Source organism: Misgurnus anguillicaudatus, chromosome 2, assembly GCF_027580225.2.
Source record: "Misgurnus anguillicaudatus chromosome 2, ASM2758022v2, whole genome shotgun sequence".
Taxonomy (NCBI): Eukaryota; Metazoa; Chordata; class Actinopteri; order Cypriniformes; family Cobitidae; genus Misgurnus; species Misgurnus anguillicaudatus.
The window spans coordinates 23,328,930-23,348,110 of record NC_073338.2 but is presented as its reverse complement, the minus strand read 5'-3'; the positions used below and the strand labels follow the sequence as shown (position 1 = coordinate 23,348,110).

General features: G+C 37.4%; 1 protein-coding gene across 1 annotated transcript; it reads right to left on the bottom strand.

The window, feature by feature from the left end:
- Positions 1 to 1,192: 1,192 nt before the first annotated feature.
- On the bottom strand, positions 1,193 to 18,607 carry LOC129442129 (uncharacterized). Its single transcript, XM_055201991.2, is given in 6 exon segments — positions 1,193 to 5,942; positions 5,944 to 7,338; positions 7,340 to 9,624; positions 9,775 to 9,934; positions 14,531 to 15,204; positions 18,564 to 18,607. Coding segments are annotated over 5 exon segments (6,294 nt in total). The 5' UTR covers positions 15,194 to 15,204; positions 18,564 to 18,607; the 3' UTR covers positions 1,193 to 4,151.
- Positions 18,608 to 19,181: the final 574 nt, after the last annotated feature.

Below are 19,181 nucleotides of genomic sequence, written 5' to 3'. Positions count from 1 at the left end.
ATCGCACATTTTTATCTGTTCTAAATTTACCTAAATGTAACACTTTTTAAGATTTTAATGCTCTAATCAGCATGGATTTGGATAATATATATGCTATATGCAAATGTATGTCTACAACAGCCTGTTTACATTTTCAACAGAACCATCAGCCATAGTTTTATAAATGTTTTTGCCTTTAGAAGACCTTGTTCTTTCTCCATTTCTGTTTGCTGCTGCATCATTTGTGACCTGTGCCGGCAAATTGAGTTGGTATGAGCAAATTTTCAAAAATGTGTCATTTATATTTTAACATTCTCTATTAAAAAACTTCAAAACAATTGGACCAATTGTTGGAATCTGACAAAGCATGACAGAACTATACCTGTTAATGCAGAGCAAAAACAATATCAATATATACATATATGTTTTTCTTTTCTTATTTAATTTTGACATTGAGACAGACCACTTTAAGACTGTAGGATAATGCAAGGGTTTAATATAATGACACAACAGATACTTTTCCTTAACAGTTAACCAAACATTCACTTCAGATATAACAGATTATAGGTCATACCTGCGTGAATTCTTGTCAAAACAGATATTTTTAAACCTGTAATTTTGTTTTAGATGTCTATATATATCGAGCCCAGTCTCCTGAAGATGTGTATAAATAGCACGAAGTGTCACGCACTCGCGCGTTTGTGTGCATGCGCTTCAGACGTCTGCGTCAGACATCGCTTTTGAGCCTTGTCACTCTTAATAACTCTTTTAACATCAATCAGATCCCGAACTTTATCTCTCTTAATAATTATTTTAACATCAAGAAAGTCCTGCGGTCTATTTTCTATCATTTCTGAATGCTTTTTAAAACGAAACTAAAAAGTGAAAGAAGACGCATCTTTATATGGATTTGGGACGGTACACCTCACAGAAAACGTGCAGTTTTCTTTATCTGCAGAAAACGTGCATTTTAGATGTTTAATTACCATTTAGAGCATTGGATTCGCTAGACGAGAGCTTAATGTTCTTATTTTTATGAAAAGCTCCGCCTCATCTAGACAGCGCCAGTCACTTGCTGCGTCTCAATTCATCCAGCTGTGGGTCAAACAGAAATTGCGTGTTGCCTTAATCGTGCGTTAATAAAATTAGTGCCGTTAAAATGAATTTGCGTTAACGCGTTATTAACGCGTTTATTTTGACAGCACTAATAAAATTACATCCTTACCCAAACCCAACTGTTTAAAAAGCATACGAAAAAATTGTATAAACCAATACATTAAGTGACATCCTAACGCAAACAGCAAATCTAACCCCAAACCGAAGCGACAACCGTTTAAAAATAGGAAAAACAGCCGAGCAACCAATACGTGAAACTGCAGCAGCAGGGTTTCATAACCATGGGTTAATTTTAAGGATAACCCCGCTTCCAAATTACAAGTGTAAAACAATCCTTAATCTATGATTAAAAGCAGGGTTTAACTCCACTGATGGGGCAAATTGGGTCACAAGTTAACATTCTCTATTCAACAGTCTACGGGCTCTATCTTACACCGGGCGCAATGCAGCGCAATGCGCAACGCAAGTGTCTTTCGCTAGTTTCCACCCTAATTTTCACGTTTAGCGCTGCGTTGTTTAAATAGCAAATGCATTTGCGCCCCCTTTTGCGCCCATGGGCGTTCTGGTCTTAAAACGCATTGTTGGCGCGTTGTCTATTTTGAGGCAACTAAAATAGACAACGCCATTGACCAACAAAAACCTGGTCTAAAGTCTAAAGTCAATGGCGCAATGTGTTTTATGTTATTTAAAGAGCGCATTAGTAAAATGTGCCCTTAAACGGGAGGACAACGCAGGTTTGCTTATCACAAAGTACATGAATGCGCAGCAGCACAAAAATGCTTTTAAATATGAAAGATTAAAGGATTGAATGTAAAAGATTATTATTGAGTCTCTTGGACATAAATGAGGACTAATTATGAGACATTAGAAGGCGCAAAGAGCTGCTTCACCTGCAGCCTGGTAAGTAAATAAATGCTTTGCTTTGAACAAATGCATCCGTTTTAAATGTTTTTTTTAATGCTACCGCACGGATTTATTGTATATGATGACTCTGTACCTGCGGATATGGTGAGATGAGAAACATTTTTAAGTAATGCTTAAAAAAACTCTTTGCTAAAAATATCGCTGTCCAAAGTGCTGATGAGAGCTGTTTGTAAATTCTTTATCTCCTGTTTGTTACAAATAAAGTATTTTTAGAGTACAAACCTTTTCTTACATACTTGTAAATTATGTTTTGATGATATTGGATAGCCATACATTTAAAGCAATTACAAGCCTGCTTTTTACTTCCATGACTAAAAGAAAACGGGTTTTAAAGGTTTTAATAAAAAAATAACAATTTCAATACAAGTGAAAAATAACACAATTATTTAACATTAATCTTAAACTGGGGATCTTCTTCCTCCGCTTAGTTTTTCAGTTTACAAAGTTCGTCATCTAGGGATTAGACATAGCGCCAGCGCAACTTGCTTTTAAAGGGGATGAGAGCTGAGTCTCTCATTGGTTTACTGCACGTTACGCCCAAAATACTCCCATTACAATAGGACCAACCCTTTTCGACCATGCGCTTGGCGCACAAACCATTTTTCCCGTCGTTAAATTAGAAAAGTGGATTCGGACACGCCCATTTACACGTTGCGCTGTGCGCTTTAGACAATGCGCTTAGATCGTTAAAATAGGGCCCTACAACTCCATAATGAAATAAGATATGAAATGTAATGAATACAACATATGTCCCCAAGACTTCCTTCTTTCATTTGGTTTGAGATTTATGCCATTGTGATGTATGGTGCTCACTAAATGGTAGACAGTGTGAAAAGTGTGACAACTTACCCCGCTCTCCCCTACTTAAAAAAAGAGTAAACAAGTGAAATTCTTTATTTACCAGACAACATCTTTAAAATAGTCAACTCTCTTTGTACACTGTAAAATATATGCAGCATTTTTGTCAAATCAACATATATTTTTGTGTTACTTTAATTAACAAAAATTAGTTCAACTTGATTTTTTAAGTTATGTCAACTTTTCAAAAGCCAAAACTTGACTTGCAAAACCAAGTTGTTTTAACTTCATGCTGCATTTTTTTTACAGTGTTTGAATTTAGGAGTTTCAGTGTAACAGTGCATATAGATGGTTTTAACAGCAACAACATAAGCAAACGGCTTTTGTGGCCCAAACTTAACTTCCGGTGGACTGCCGCAAAAAATCAATAAGTCGCTCTAGAGACGTTTATTTATGATAACAAGCTAAATAAATAAGTAAATTACCTTTAAATCATACATAAAGCATATCAACTACTACAAAGAGCTATGTGTAAAATTATTGTATACGTTGTTAGCTACATGCGTAGCAATTTAGCTAATTCATATAGATCCTTGAATTCTTGCCTGGCTGCCAAACGTCATCACACAGTGGTGATCAATGCTCGCCATTTCCGTCGTCTTTAGGATATCTAAACATTTTTATTTTTGACAAGATATTTGTTCTAGAGATCAGTTAGGCCACTAGCCTGACTGATAACGAAGTACAGACCGGATGTTAATTTTGAGCCAGTGTAATCTATACAAGCTGTATTTTGAAGCCAGGATAAGAAGCTGTTTCAAATGCAGCGATAAACATTAGAAGGTCAGTCAGCATTTTTTTACACGACAAATACCACTTAGGAAGTTCAAGTAAATCAAGTAACTTTGTGCAACTTAGTCTCTCTGCAATGATACATCTTTCAATATTTTTTAATTATATATAAAGACTCTAATCTCAGTACACTGTTCTGAAGCAGGCACCAAAGTGAAGATAATAAACTCTTATCTTTGCAATTAAAAACAAGCATGTCTCTATTTATTATACAGTATGTGCTATATAAAGCATTAAAAGGCAACTATAAATAAAATCTGTTATAAAAAAGGTCAAATATATATTTAGCCGTCACTGGGGCAGTACCCTCTAAAAAGATCCTAATATAGGTACAGATAGGTATCTAAGGTACAAATATGAACTATTTAGGTGCAAAGGTGTACTTTTTAAAAGGGTACAGCCCCAATGACAGCTGAGGTACATGGTTCCACTATTTTTTACAATATCTCCTATTGTTTAGCTGCTACATTTTCCCTTTATAACTACAATATTGGGCAGTGTTGCCCACACCTGAGATTTAACCCCACCCTCGACTCTTCTTCTATCGTTCTACTGTCTATACTTTGAGACCTGTTAGTTTTCCCAGCACCAGATATTGACCCATCCTGCGGATGAACTTTGCCATCAGGCAGTTTGAACTCAACAGAGGCGAATGACGAGAGACTTCCATTTTTTTTCGCTGACATTTTGGAAAACTCTCCCATGGGTGATACCTTAAGCTCCTTGTTTCTTCTTGTATTCCTTCTACTGCCATTCATGCTCTGGGCATCTAAGAGAGGATCAGAGCCACTGCTGTGTGGCATATTGAAGTATGTACACTTTGGTGTAGAAGGTCTAGCCAGATCTTCTAGCTCAGAGGAGGATATCACAGCTAGAGGCGAGTTTTGGTTGTCATAATAGGGGTAGGGTGCACCATCACTCGTGTTGTCCTGACCTGTGTCAGGTGAAGTGGTGTCCCCGTTTCCATACATTCCCATGGACACCGGAGGAGATTTACGGATGAGATGATTTTCCTTCAAGAGCCACCTGCCTTTATCTATCAACACTCCATCTTCAGAGTCAACCTCTCCATTTAAGTTACCATTGAGTGGACTTGGTTTGCTGTAGCATGGTGGCTCCTGTAAAACACTTTTAGGGTCTTGAAAAGAGGATGGACTGTTATTGCCATTCGAACTGGGAGTTTGTTTCATTGTTGAACTTCGAGATGATATCGTGGAGGTTTTCTCCTTTACATGTTTACTACCGCGTGGGTTCTCCATGGTTTGTTTTAAGATTTCTCTGAAGATACGTAACCTTTTTTCCTCTTCTTCTTCGCTCTCGCTTAAAATCTCCATAGAGGCCTGTGACTGGTATCCATCATTGTCTGATGTCTCAGGTCTGTAGTCAGACAGATCGGATGTATGAGGGCTTGGTAGGCGTTTCTGACCATGTTGAGCCCTGAACATCTCACTCATCATTGTACATTTTCCTGGCTCTATTCGGAGGTTACCATTTGAATCGTGTGTGACAGTAAGGGTAGATGACAACAAAGCTGAATTGATTAAGTCTAACAGCTCTTGTGAGATTGGGTGTAACAAATAATGATCACCATGTACCACGCCCACATTTTCATCCTGCTCTAAGTTAGGTTCACTTGAATTTTTCTTTATACTACTGCATGACTCCAGTTGTGAAATAGCATATTCATCATTTTGAGGACTATGCTTACTCTTTTTGGTTTCTTCCAACATTTGGACCTCACCTGTGCTTGACCTTGATGTTTTTGCTGTTACATTTTCAGGATCTGAGATACCTGGTCCAGCATCTGCGTCTACCAATTCACAATCTTCAGAGATCTGTTGACTTGCCTCATCACTGTCCTTCTCGTGTAGACTCTTATTGATTTCTTGTGTTTCATCATATTCAGTTTTAAATCTTGATTCAGAAGTCAAACTATTCTCATCATTACTACAATGCTCAGGGCTAGCGTTATTATGGTCAGGATCCTCATGTTCGGATATCTCTGGCAAAGAATCTTCCTCCTGATATGTCTTCACATCTTCAACATCTCCATACAACACCTCATCATCTTCTTGGCTTCCTGATTCAAATTCATCCACTCTGTGGTTACTCTGGGCGTCACAATGATGTGTTAAAGACTCTTTAGACTCAATCTCACATTCGGTTAAAACAAACTTATTTTCTCGTTCATGCCCCTCTGTTTCATTACCACTATTTTCTTCATCGCCACTAACTTCTTCATCGCCACTATTTTCTTCATCTCCACTTTTTTTCTTCATGGCCACTCATTTCTTCATCACCACTAACTTCTTCATCGCCACTATTTTCTTCATCGCCACTATTTTCTTCATCGCCACTTTCAGAAGTATCCGTTTCATCTTTGACACACTCTTGGTCTTGCATTTTAGCTGTACTGAACTGATCAGATTCATTGCCCTCATTTTGTTCAGTTATCTTTTTGTCTACAAACTCCACATGATGAGATGCTAAACATAGGGCTTCGCTTCTTAAAACATCTGAATGTTCATTATATTCCCTGATATTTTGAATGGTGTCCTGTTCTTCTTCTATAATGTTTCTTGTCGTGTTGTTCTCTCCTTCAGACACATTGTCTTGGTCATCGGAGAACTCAGACTGTTTATCTTCAACAAAATCTGTTACTTTTTGTTCTGATGTGGCATCTGTATTGTCTGAGACATCTAAATGTTCAATATGTTTTCTCATTTTCTCAAATGTGGCTTCTTCATGTTCACTGGTGTCTCCATCCTTTACATTATCTGCTGTTATAATCTGCTCTCTGCAATACACATTGTTTTGGTCATCAGATAACTGAGAAAGGTCTTCCCCAGTTTTATCTGTTAGATTATGTTGAGAAGTTGGCAAAGGGTCGTGTTCTGCATCGCTTCTGTCAGGGCCATTTTCTATTATAGCCTCAGTGTTCATTTGATTGTTATGAGCATTTTCTGAAACCTCAGCTTTACTTGAATCACTGCAGTTTTCCTCAGGTGTTTGATAGGGCACTGCTATACCAGAATCTTCATTACCTAAGTCCTGCTTAACAGTTTCTAAGTCAGTTTTTTGTTCTTTTGGATCATCAGTAATCTCATCTTTGGACAATAAGTCAATATTCTCATCATAGTTGTTTTCCTCTTCCATATCAGCAGCTTTCTCTAAACTACCATTCACTGAGCCATCATCATTTCCATCTTCCTTACCCATGATTTCACTGGCATTATCGAAATTTGTTCCACTTTTCAGTTCTCCTTCAACAAGAGAGGAAATCTCTCGGCGAAGATCCCCAGTCACGTTTAGTTCGTCCATTAACTGCTCTATCCCAAAACCACGCTCTTCATCCCGTTCCCACTCCTCTTCCCCCAAGTCCACATCTAAAGCAAACTCTTGCTCCGACTGTCTCGGCGACAGTGGTGGACTCTCTCCAAACACATTTCTCTCTTGGAAATCTCTCCAGCTTTGTTTTAAATGCGAGGAGGTTGAACTTTGAAGACTTGTCAAGCTGGCCTTAAGCTCATCCTCATCTTTAATATTAGATATTTTTTCCAAAGACTGCATTACGTGCAGGGCCTCTGGCTTGGCGAGGGTTTCGCTATTGCCAAGGATGGACAGTTTTTGTCCATCTTTCAGAGTCATCAAAGACAAAAATGACAAAAAAAGCTCTTGATGGAAATCCAAAAGCAGAGGCCACCTGAGATGAGAAATCCGGAAGGCTGCTGGACTTTTCCTTTAATGTGGGTGCTAAGAGAGTCTGACTCGAAGCCCGTCTGATGGACTGAATTGACAAACATAACTGTTTCAAAACCGGTTTTATGCCAACATCTGTGATTTGCAAAGTCCCACCCCCATTACAACAATCGGGGGGCGCTAAATTCTCAGACGACTTGTGCATTCTCACAACTTCGTCCTGGTCGACAGGAAGCAGCCTCACGCTTGGCATCGATTTACAAAAGCCTCTCACTCTTTGTGCCTCGAGTGGCTCTCCCTCACATGTTATTTGTACAGGCAGGCGAGCAACGGGCCACTCAACGGCATTATCCTCAAGTGAAGGCCCTTCATCCACTACACTATCTTTTTCAAGTTCACTTTTAATATCAGGGCCATCTGCAGATCCGCCAGCTATCTGGAATACCACTCTCGGTGCGCTCTCAAGATGGTCTGTGTCATCATCATAGGGCGAGTTGGGCTGAATGTTTTGGAGCCAATTTTCAACATATTGATTCACATGGGAAGGAGAAGACTGTAGCACGGGCAATGACAAACTCTCACTCAGCTTTTGATTTTGTTGGGAGGTTTTTGATTTGTCGCCATTCATTGACCTCTGCTTTGGCAATGTTTTTCTCTTGGATGTTGGATGTGATGGTGATCTGTTGTCTAAGATACTTGTGGGCTTTAGGGAGGTGTTTACTTTGATTGTTTTGTCTTTCATCCTCAGTTCTTTTTCTGACCTTCTGTTGAGATTCAAGTTAGTACTTTTCGGGGAACCTTCGAAAGTCTTTGTGGATTTAGCTCTTCCACTTTTTGCTGCACTATGAGTATTTTTCTCTGATCCTGTGTGGCTCGGTGTGTCAGTATTTTTCATTTCAAGCCCTTTTGAAGAGCCTGCAATACTGGCTTTTTTTCTTTTCCCAAGTCCAGATGATTCCAAAGAAGTACTTTTTTTGGATTGTATAAATATTTTTGTTGTTTTATAATCATTAATCCGCTTATCATCAGAGTCCTCTTTCACTGTAACGTGTGGCTGCAACATTTTCTTTTCTGTGGATTCAGACCTGTTCTCTCCTAAAGCCCGCTGTTCGTTGTCAATAAGGATGGGCGAATCATTGCATCTCATTTTCAGAGGTGTTGAAGAAGCAGATGACAATGACAGCATGTCATTTTTTCCACCGCCTCCAGAGTCGGAGCTTGTAGACTGCCTAGTGAGATCCACATCGCAGTCATTACACGACGACAGGGGTCCCGAGTCTGTCGAGCCTCCCCTGCTGCGAGGCAAAGCTTTGCTACAGTATTTTGGTTTATTTTCCACATTTGTATTTGCATCATAATTGTCACGCATGCCCTGTGATTCGTATACATGCAGCACTGTCTCTGTTATTCCCGTAGTCCCGTTATTTTGCAGCTGAAGAATCTCAGCCGCTCCTGAGGATCTGAAGGAATGAGACGACTTCTGCTTAATCTCTCTTGACTCACTCTTACCGGGTTTTGATAAAGTCCTCGCGCTGCTGCTACTGCTGCGACTGACCAGACAGTAACCTTCGGTCAGTTCCCCATGCGCCGTGCGCTCCATGTACGAATACGCACCCACTGCACTTTCCTGGACTTCGGTCTCTGAAACTGATGTCTTTTTCCTCTGTCGTCTGTGGCCTGGAGTGGGCAGCCTTTTGTAGATGGGCTTAAGCTTTTCAGAAGTCTGAGATACAGCGTTGCAATATTCTCGTTTCTTCTCAATGAATTGTATGGATTTGTTCGTGAGTGTGTTCATTTCCTTACATTCTAGGCTGTGAGGTCCATTTGACTTACTGTTGACATCTAATGAGTTCACGCCTGATCCCTGCTTAGAATTGACCACTGCCCTCTGCTGGCTATTGATGGAAGCGCGGCTTAGCGTTGTTGTCCAGTGGACCATTTCTTCTTGTTTTATAGTAAGATGAACCTTCATCTCCACTGTCATACTGCCATCCTCATTGACTCTGAATGATTTTTCAATGTCGTCTTCGGTAGGCATGATGGGGTGACTTCGCTGCTCGACACCAGCCATGCAGTCACAGTTGTCTTCTGATCCTATTGGCTCACTGGCTTCAGTCTCCATTGATTCTGTCTTTTCCCAATCGTGCTCTGACAGACTTCTGTTTAGTGACTTATTGATCTGCTCCACAAGGTACCGCTCTGAGGATAAAGAGAAATTCCTTGATCTTGTAATAGGTCCCGCTGGCTTATTTTTTTCTTTTAATGGACGAATTTGCAGAAAATTGAATTGGGGGGAACAAAATAAAAGAAAAATGACATTTAGAATATAAGGTGTGGATACGAATCAAAATGTTTAACAATTTTCAATTAATTGGTAAATATACAAATAAATAATTGTAGGCTTACCTAAAAGTTTCTCTCTTTGTGTTTGACCCACGGGCTCAGATATGTTTGACTGTAATGCTTTAGTGGGACCTTGGAGATTGTAGTTTCCCATTCTAAAGGGTTCATTACCAGCTGCCACAACTATCCCAGAGCACAAAATGAGGGTGGGAAATCCATCAACCTATAGGATGAAAAGCGCATTTGTTTTTTCCCTTCAAAAAGAGGTTAGTATCTTAAAGGGTTAATTCACCCCAAATTTACAATTTTATCATAAATCACTTGTGTCTTTCTAAACAACCAAGTGCTCCGATTTAAAGATATCCGGGATGGCTTCTGTCTGTCCCATAGATTGCAGTTTGATTTGCACAATCAAGCTCAGAAAAGAATGAAAGACATTGCCAGAAAGGTCCATCAGTAGTTCAATAATAATATTATGTAGCAAAGGGAACACTTTTGTGCGCAAAGAAAACAAACAAACGATTTTATTCAACAATTTGTCCTTGGTTGTTTAGTGCGCGTTCACGAGCAGACTACTGCGCATGCTGCTGACGTCACCTGCTGACCTTGTTGGCCAGTGTACAGACAAAGAATAGGCTGACAAGTAATTTGTGCATTTATACGGGCTGGTTAAGTACACTCTAAAAAAATATGGTACTTGAAAGTTTCTTAAATGATGGCAAAGGTTCTAAATAATAAAATAATATTGTCTTGGTAAAAGGGTTCTTTGATTCCTGCCTTTTTTATTTTAAAGTTAGTCAGTTAATTTCAAGCTGCCTGCTGATTTGTTTCACCTGCAAAAAGAAACTTTACTATGTTCTTACCTCAACTTAGATGAATTAATACATACCTATCTTTTTTCAATGCATGCACTTTTAATCTTTGTACAGCGCTTCTTGAATATGTTAGCATTTAGCCTAGCCCCATTCATATGGCTCCCAACAAAAGGTTTATTTTGTGCCACCATACTTACTCGTGTAACTACTCATGTAACCGTTTTTAAATATGGAAAACATGGAAGTGTTTGGTGGCTTCTAAATTTATTCCTGTTTGGATCCTAAGGAATGAATGGGGTGAGGCTAAATGCTAACACATTAAAGAGGAGCTGTACAAAGATTAAAAGTGCACGCATTGAAAAAAATTAGGTATATAAATTCATCTAAGAAATGAGTGGCATGGCAATATACATACTTGTATCCTTTACATGTTTCACATCTTTTATCCAGTTTTCCTTATCTAGGCACTTATGTCTAAGGGGCTTTTTACACCTGGTCACTTCATGCATTTTCTCTGATCGGATAGCTATCTGATCGTAAAAAGACCAGGTGTAAATGCCCTCTGAAACGATTTCGAGACGGATTTAAATCCGATCGCTCAAACCACTTCAGGAGGTGGTCTGGGACATATTTCAGAGAAGTGTAAATGCATCTGGTTGATGAAACCACATACGTCGCGCTTTACTCCTCCCAAACGTAAACACGTCACTCGCAAGTAAGCTGGAAGAGCGCCAAACAAACAAATATGACACGCCTATTATTGCTTTATGGAGTGATGACAGCGGGTAAAAAAGCTTCCTAGAATCAATAAAAGAGTCTATGACAAACTCAAATGATATTAAACAAAGAAATATAACTTTAAGAGAGAGTTTTGTGAATGCTTTTCCCGTCATGGACCTGCATTAAATCATCGCGCTGTCACTCTCCTGTTGTGCTGTACTGCGTGCTTCAGCGCATGCCGAGCAAGGAGAGACGCGCGTCCCCTGCCCAACATACAGTACAACATACAGTAAGTGCTGCATGTTGTTGCGTAAACGTCATCTTAAGTTTTTTAAGGCGGAGTAATAAATAGTGTATTTGCATTTTGGGCGGGGGTAAAAGATCGGATTCATATTCGTTTTGCCAAGACGCATTTATGTGGCCAAATGTAAATGGAACAGTTTTAACAAATCAGATAGCTTTCCGATCAGAGAAAACACATGAAGTGACCAGGTGTAAAAAGGCCCTAAAACCTTTATTCATCTATAATGTTTTTGGTGTATAGGCTAAAAGTTCTCCCGCTCTCTTTCTCTTATCTCTGTAATGTCAATGTCATCGGTACATTCAACTGCGCGCATGGTGACATTAAACGATTGACGTGTCATGCAATTGAGCGGTTAAAACCCGATTGCGCATTCTTTATTTTTATCACGAGTGCCCACACATTGTGAGTTCTTGGGGCACATTTACATGTAAAAGCAGAACTGCTTACTATTTTTGTCTGTCTGTTGTAGTTGGATCGTGAGTTAACCTCTAAAAAGTTGGATCACGTGTGAGAAAGACGTTATGGAAATTTGAATAAATATTTTACCAAGTATTCACCTAATTGACTGACAAAACAGGTAGCTTGATCATACTCAAACTTCTGTTAAAGCATTTGTAATGCAAACTCCAGGTTAATATTAACTTGTTTTGTCGCATGTCTTATCCTTTCACCCATGACCAACCCGCCCAAATCTTGTTCGGCCTGTTGCTCAACCTTGTACAGTCCACCAAATGATGACCACAGCCAGGTGATGGGAATCTATCACAGCCTGCGTCTCTAGATCAACATGACAATGGCAGACCCTATACTCTTATCTGTCTAAATTATTGCCACAAAACAAAAACATTGTATGGAATATTCACAATGATCCAGCAAACAAAACAATATGGACTTTTTTGGCAAGCTTCCACAAACATTGACACAATCCTATTGACTTATTTTTACAGTTAGTAATGAAATATTAACATCCAATTAATCATTTGCCGTCTCTCTGTTTGTGCTAAGATCTATACTGTGTATCTGAAGAATGTATCATATATTTACCCTGTAAACAATGTATCAATATTATAATTTGCATGTTTTGATTAGGCATAGGCTAGCCTATGTCATGATTTTAATGATTTCATATAATTCATGTGTATTTACAATGGTTGTCTTTGCCAAATTGTAATGTTAATTTATTTAATATTATATAAATATTGCAGTTATTTAACATCCATATCTCATTTGAGTAGTGATTTGCATAATAATCCATATATTTATTTTGATGTGTGATTTTAATACACATAGGCCTATTTATTATTGTATGACACCTTGTGTAATGAAAAAGGAAAAATAAATGCAGTTCTTTTTAAACTGTTAAACCTCATAAAGTGCTTTAAATAAAAAAGTGGATAAATAACTAAAATAACCATCCTGACAGCTGATAAATTAATGGTTTATCGCATCACTGAGGTTTTATATGGCACTTTTTAAGGTAAGGTTCTATATAGAACCGTCTAAAGTTCTATAGACACCTTCACAGTTCACGTCACAGGCGGTTCCCACTGCGTCAGTCCTGTTAGATTAAACTAGAAAGCCGAAATGCTATGAACAGTTTGACCCCATGCTGCGCGCGCACCCGATAGTCATTCAATGTTTACAAACCTTAAAGGGGTCTATGTAGTACCAAAAAAGGGTTATGCTATTGTTACAAGCTGAAGAACCCTTATTTGGTACTATTTATAACCATTTTTCTTAAGAGTGCATTGTTTACGATCTTAATGGCTTAAATAAAAAGGGGAAAAAACATTGGCAACTACGTCAGCAAGTGATGTCAGCAGCATGCGCAGTAGTCTGCTTGTGAACACGCATTGAATGATTTGGAAGAGGACAAATAATTATTGTCATTTTGTGGTGAACTAACCCTTTAAAAGGACCTATTGGTACCAGATACAGTAAATACTGTATTAGGACCTTTTTAAGGGTGCTGCCCCGTGAAAGCTGGGGTACATATTTAAAAAAAAATCTAAAATAGTAATAACAGTATAAGTATTACAGTAATTTTTCAGATTTAGAGTAAAGCAACACTTTAGGAAAACACCACCGTTTTTCAATATTTTACTATGTTCTTACCTCAACTTAGACGAATTAATACATAACAATCTTTATTCAATGCGTGCACTTAATCTTTGTACAGCGCGTCGTGAATGTGTTAGCATTTAGCCTAGCCCCATTCATTCCTTAGGATCCAAACAGGGATGAATTTAGAAGCCACCAAACACTTCCATGTTTTTTAAAGACTGTTACGTAAGTAGTTACATAAGGAGTAAGTATGGTGGCACAACATAAAACGTGGCACTTTTAAATGGATAATAATATTGTATGGCAGAAGAGCACTTAGTTGCAGCACTTTGACCTCGGCGCGCAGTAACATCATCACTCCTGACTGCTCCCCCTTTCGCTCAAACTTCGATCAATATTACTGCGCCCGAAGTCAAAGTACTCATAAATTCGTCTAAATTGAGGTAAGAATATAGTAAAATATTTTAAAAAAAATTTGTTTTCCTTTAAATTTTTAAGTTAAATCAACTTGAATTTATTATTCATTTCAACATTCTTGACTAGTAAGGAGTTGCTAATTAAAAAAAAGTTATCAAAGCAAAGAATGCAAAAGAAGTGCTGCACGGGGTGTGAGCTGGTAATCTCGGTGCTCTTTGGATGCAAGGGATAATTCAACTCAATATATAAAGAATCTCCAAAGCGATCGAATGATATAGAAAAAGTTAAAAAGCCTTTATTTCACATGGCTGAATCTTTTTAAAACAGGTGACAAATACATTTAACTTTTATTTTTTAATTTATATAGCAAGAAAGTTGAAATTAATTGTAAGTTCAAGTTGACTAAACTTAAAAATTCAAGTGCAACAAGGAATTATTTTACAGTGTTTAACTGTTAACAGTTTAATATTGATATAATTTTCTCCTATATAATACTTACTTTTCTGCCATCTTCAGTGTAAAGCTTCAGAACAGGAAACTGCATCACTTTTGAAAGATAATCCAAAAGGGCTTTGAAATTTGGTGCCGTTCTCCTCTGCAGAACAATAATGCGTTTGATGCTTGGACTATTGTTTTTATAAACCGTCAGCCTTTTTGGTGTCCGGACTACCGCGCTGTTTTCAGGCATCTTTACGGTCCTTGTGGTCCCATCGCTTCTCTTCACCAGCTGCCGGACCCTTGCTCTTCGTGCTTGACGTCCTGCACTAATGGGCCGGGTGGTGTTCCAAGGGACCTGTGTTTTATGGACCCTGTCCAGGTTAAAAGGCTTGACTTTCTTATGGTCTGAGCACAGATAAGAGGCCCCATCCTGCAGCTCATCGAGGTTGTGGACAGCATGTGTTCCTTTGGGAGTCGTGATGGTTCTTACCCCAAATGACAAGGGCACTTTCTTGGAGAGGGCATCTAGAAGGGCATCAAAGGTTTTAAAAGTGCGGCGGTTGATGACCATTCGGTGTTCGGTGAACTGGGGGTCCCCACTCTTGTAAAAGCACACCCGTTTAGAAGTAATGGGGTCTGAGTGGAGCGGTAAGGGCCTGGATGTCTGCATGCTTGAAGGAGACACAGCTGGCTGGGGTGCATCATTAAGGAGCACTGTGCTCATATTAAATGATGCTGTAAAACACATACAATGAGTAATCAACGTTAACAACATATTTCAACATATATTTTTTTATTGTCCATAATGAAACATCTCATTCAGCAATATTGTATTAATATTGCTTTTTCTATCGACAATCTGTGTCTCATTATGTTTGATTTATTAAACACTTTTCTGAAATTGCTTTCATCTTCACCTTGTCTCTCCCTGAGCTTGTTAACTAAGCAAGTGATTTTTAATTAGTCAATTGATGACAGCAAAGCATAACCTTTAAATTATGGGATATTTTCTTTTTATGTAGACTATTTTATTGTGCTATTTCATCACAGCTTATGCATTAGAATAACTATCTATTTCATTAGCAGCAATAACATTGTTACATTTTTTATTATAGTCATTAACAAAATAGCCTCATGAATGAAATGGCTTCTCTATAGAAAAGTCTGCCTGAGAAGGTTTTATTTAACATGACCAGAAGTCAAACACAACTTATATACTAATTTACTACTAAGCTTTAAATGAGATTAAGGGAAAAATCATTCATTACAATATACATTATCTTTTAAGAGTCACTTCCTCGTTCTTAATATTTTTCCACTTTTAAGAATAATAGTAAACTCATCAAAAAATATGAAATTACAGAAATATACCTAACTATACCCTGTCAGACAAACTGGTCAAAATGGTCCCAAGCTGTCACTGAAGCAGTACCCTTTAACCCTTTACCTTGCTCTTTTTGAGTGGGGAGGTGGTGAAAAGGTGATGTACCCTTCCAATTAATATAACTCTGGCATTTTTTGGTCTAAGACTAATTTTGGTCTTGCTTTAAAGAAGTGTCTGTAGGTGAAAATATTAAATACGTTTTTTTTATAGCAGTTTACATTTATTGTAATAAATAAAAAATAATGCAATATAGTACACTGTAAAAAAATTCAGTAGAAATTACAATATTGTTGCAGCTGGGTTTCCGGTAATTTACCGTAGATTTATATTTATGTTATTTACTGGCAAGAGTTTGTTCAATGTTAAATAAATTTTAAATATTAACAAGTCTTTATCTTTACAGAATAAAACTATAAAATAACAGCCTCATGCAAAGCATTCTGGGAACCAGAAATCATCATCAACCTTTTTCAGTTTTTTTTTCCCAGAATGTTTTGCTTGATGCTGTTTTTTTAGTTTTACTCTGTAAAGACAAAGACTTGTAAATGTTAAATGTTTATTTAACTTTGAACAAAATGTTGCCAGTAAATAACATAAATTTAAATCTACAGTAAATTACCGGAAACCCAGCTGCAATTTCTACAGATTTTTTACAGTGTATTTTATACATAAAATTATTTTTTTTAATGAGGTTTGTGTTGGTTTGCTGTAAGGTCTGCATACTCTTAATAAAATCACAAATTAATAAATTACAGTCACTGCATTATTATTACTGCTAAAAGGTTTTGAAATGAAAACTAAGACCTTTCCAATAGTTTGTTGTGATAGATAAACATTTACATAAAAAATATTGAAGTAAACTCAGGTGTTCCGCTTACTGGACAGTGTCAGTTAACGGGTTAAAACGTCCTATACCATTTAGATACAGACATTGGTACCAATTTGTTTATATTTGATACCAATAATGTGCTTTTGAGGTACTAATATGAACTCTTTAGGTGCAAAGGTATACTCTTTGAAAAGGTACCGCTCCAGTCACAGCTAGCTAGGGAACATTTTTTTTACTTTAATAAAACTTTTTACTGTATATGACAATTATGATAAGACAAAAACATTTAAGATAAATTAAAACTATATTGTACAGTATCATCTTCAGTGTAGTCACCCTTTGCCTAAAGAGTTTGCAGAAATGTAGGCTACTCTTGGCATTTTATTTTTTATATTTATGTTGGCACAGTTCTATTTTGGTCTACAAAAGTAATTTCAAACATTTAGGCGTTTCGTTTCAGATTAAAAGATCTTTAAGATTAAGAGAAACGGTTCAGTTAAGTGCTCAAAAACTATGCATATACATGTGCAAAATCGTAGGCCACCACCACAAGACTTGTTGTTTTAGAGGTTTTAATGTCCATCCATATTTATTTTTCAATTTATTTTGTTAAGATACAAACAGAAAATACAGGAAATATGTACAAAAAAATAAATAAAAAATTAATATTTTCAGGACTAAATGTCATGAAATGTAGACATGTAAGCATCGTCGTTATTTAGTGTGACTGCCCAAGATGAAACACATCTTAAGCGTTTTTAAGCGGAATGAAGTAAAAAGACTTTAATTTAATTTTAAATTTAATAGGATTTAATTTTATTTAGGTTTAGGAGAGCCTGCAGTTTCCTGCTATTGCTCAAGTGGAAGGGGAGTTTACCCTAAAAACTTGACATTTTTATACAGTGTTTAATACTATTTACACATTTCCTGTATTTTCTGGATGTATTCTGTTAAAGAGACCGAGAAACAATTGTATATGATCACTTTAACATTGCAAAAACAACAAATCTAATTCTGGCATGCTGGCTTAAGACTTTTGCACAGTAATGTATGTTTGTATACATATGTCATTATGTATGCAAAAGCAAATGTTTAATGCACTGTTGTTCAAGCAAGCCAAAAACGATCTAAAAAGAACTGTAATCAAATGTATGTCATCTAATATATTAGCATTATATTATTAATAATCTTGCCATATGGCACAGCAAGTCTCACCCCATGGCGTCAATATTTGACGACACTTGACCATGCGTCAGTGTGTTGGCGCGGGGGGTATACCTTTCGCGTCATTTTTTGACGAGCTGGGGACTTCAATACTATTAAGTCCGTTGCATTCTCTTTCCTATTTTCTTACCATTTTCTACCATTTTCGCGTCGGTTTAGGGTTAGATTTACATAATGACATCCCTACCCAAACCTTTCCCTAACCCCAATGCCAGGCGACAACTGTTTAATTTCGCGTACCTAGTAATAGTATTGAAGTCCCCAGTTCGTCAAAAAATGACGCGAAAGGTATACCCTCCGCGTCAACATATTGACGCATGGTCAAGTGTCGTCAAATATTGACGCCATGGGTGTGAGACCGTGTTAGGCACAGCAGCATTTCAACAAACAAATTAATTTTTCAGTGCAATAAATCATTTCATAACACAGACACCAAACATGCTCTGGAAACTATCATTCAAAAACAAAGCATAGATTCTAAAACACTTGTTTGCAGCTTTAAACTATAATGTTTCTCCAAAAAAAACATCACATTTAAAAGACAGCTGAGTATTAGCACACACTTTTTTGGCTGTTTAATTAACATACACTATGAAACATTGCTAGTTTTGTATACTACATGTACGTGTGTTAGATATTTAAAGCCCGTCCTCTTACCTTTTTCACATTTTCAAGAGAGTTGAGTTGGCGAGTTGAGTGTCGCTCAACTAAAGAGATTATGAACAGTGTTCATGGCTATTTTAGGACAGCAGGCATCAGCCTCGATTTGTGTAATCTTTAGTCACTGTTTAATGGCATTTTAAATACAATAGCAAGAAAACTTTTATCTTAAATCTATCAGGAAATGCAATTATTTATTTTATTTTATTTCTATGTCTGCACTGAAATGAAAATGAGTTTTATATGTAGCCTAAGTTACAAGTTCATCTTCATATCTTCACACTGCATATTTTGCTAAACACATACCAGTTGTAAATGGAAAAAATGGAAGTCCGGTTTTCATTTAAGCACAGAAATCTGATGTATCCCTTGTTAATAACCAGCAGATGGCTGAAGGTGTTTCTCATTTCAGAAGAGATATAAGCAGATTTAGAACCTGTACTAATAGGGATTACAATGAGGTGGAGAGGTTTAATGCAGTAAGAAAAGTTGAAGTCTCAGCTGGTAAAGCATGTGTCTCTCTGTAGGAGCCGAACAGTGACTACAAAGGCACAGTAGGCATATTGTTATACTGATTGGTTTACAGCAGGAGAGCAACAGTTCCCAGCGCATTAC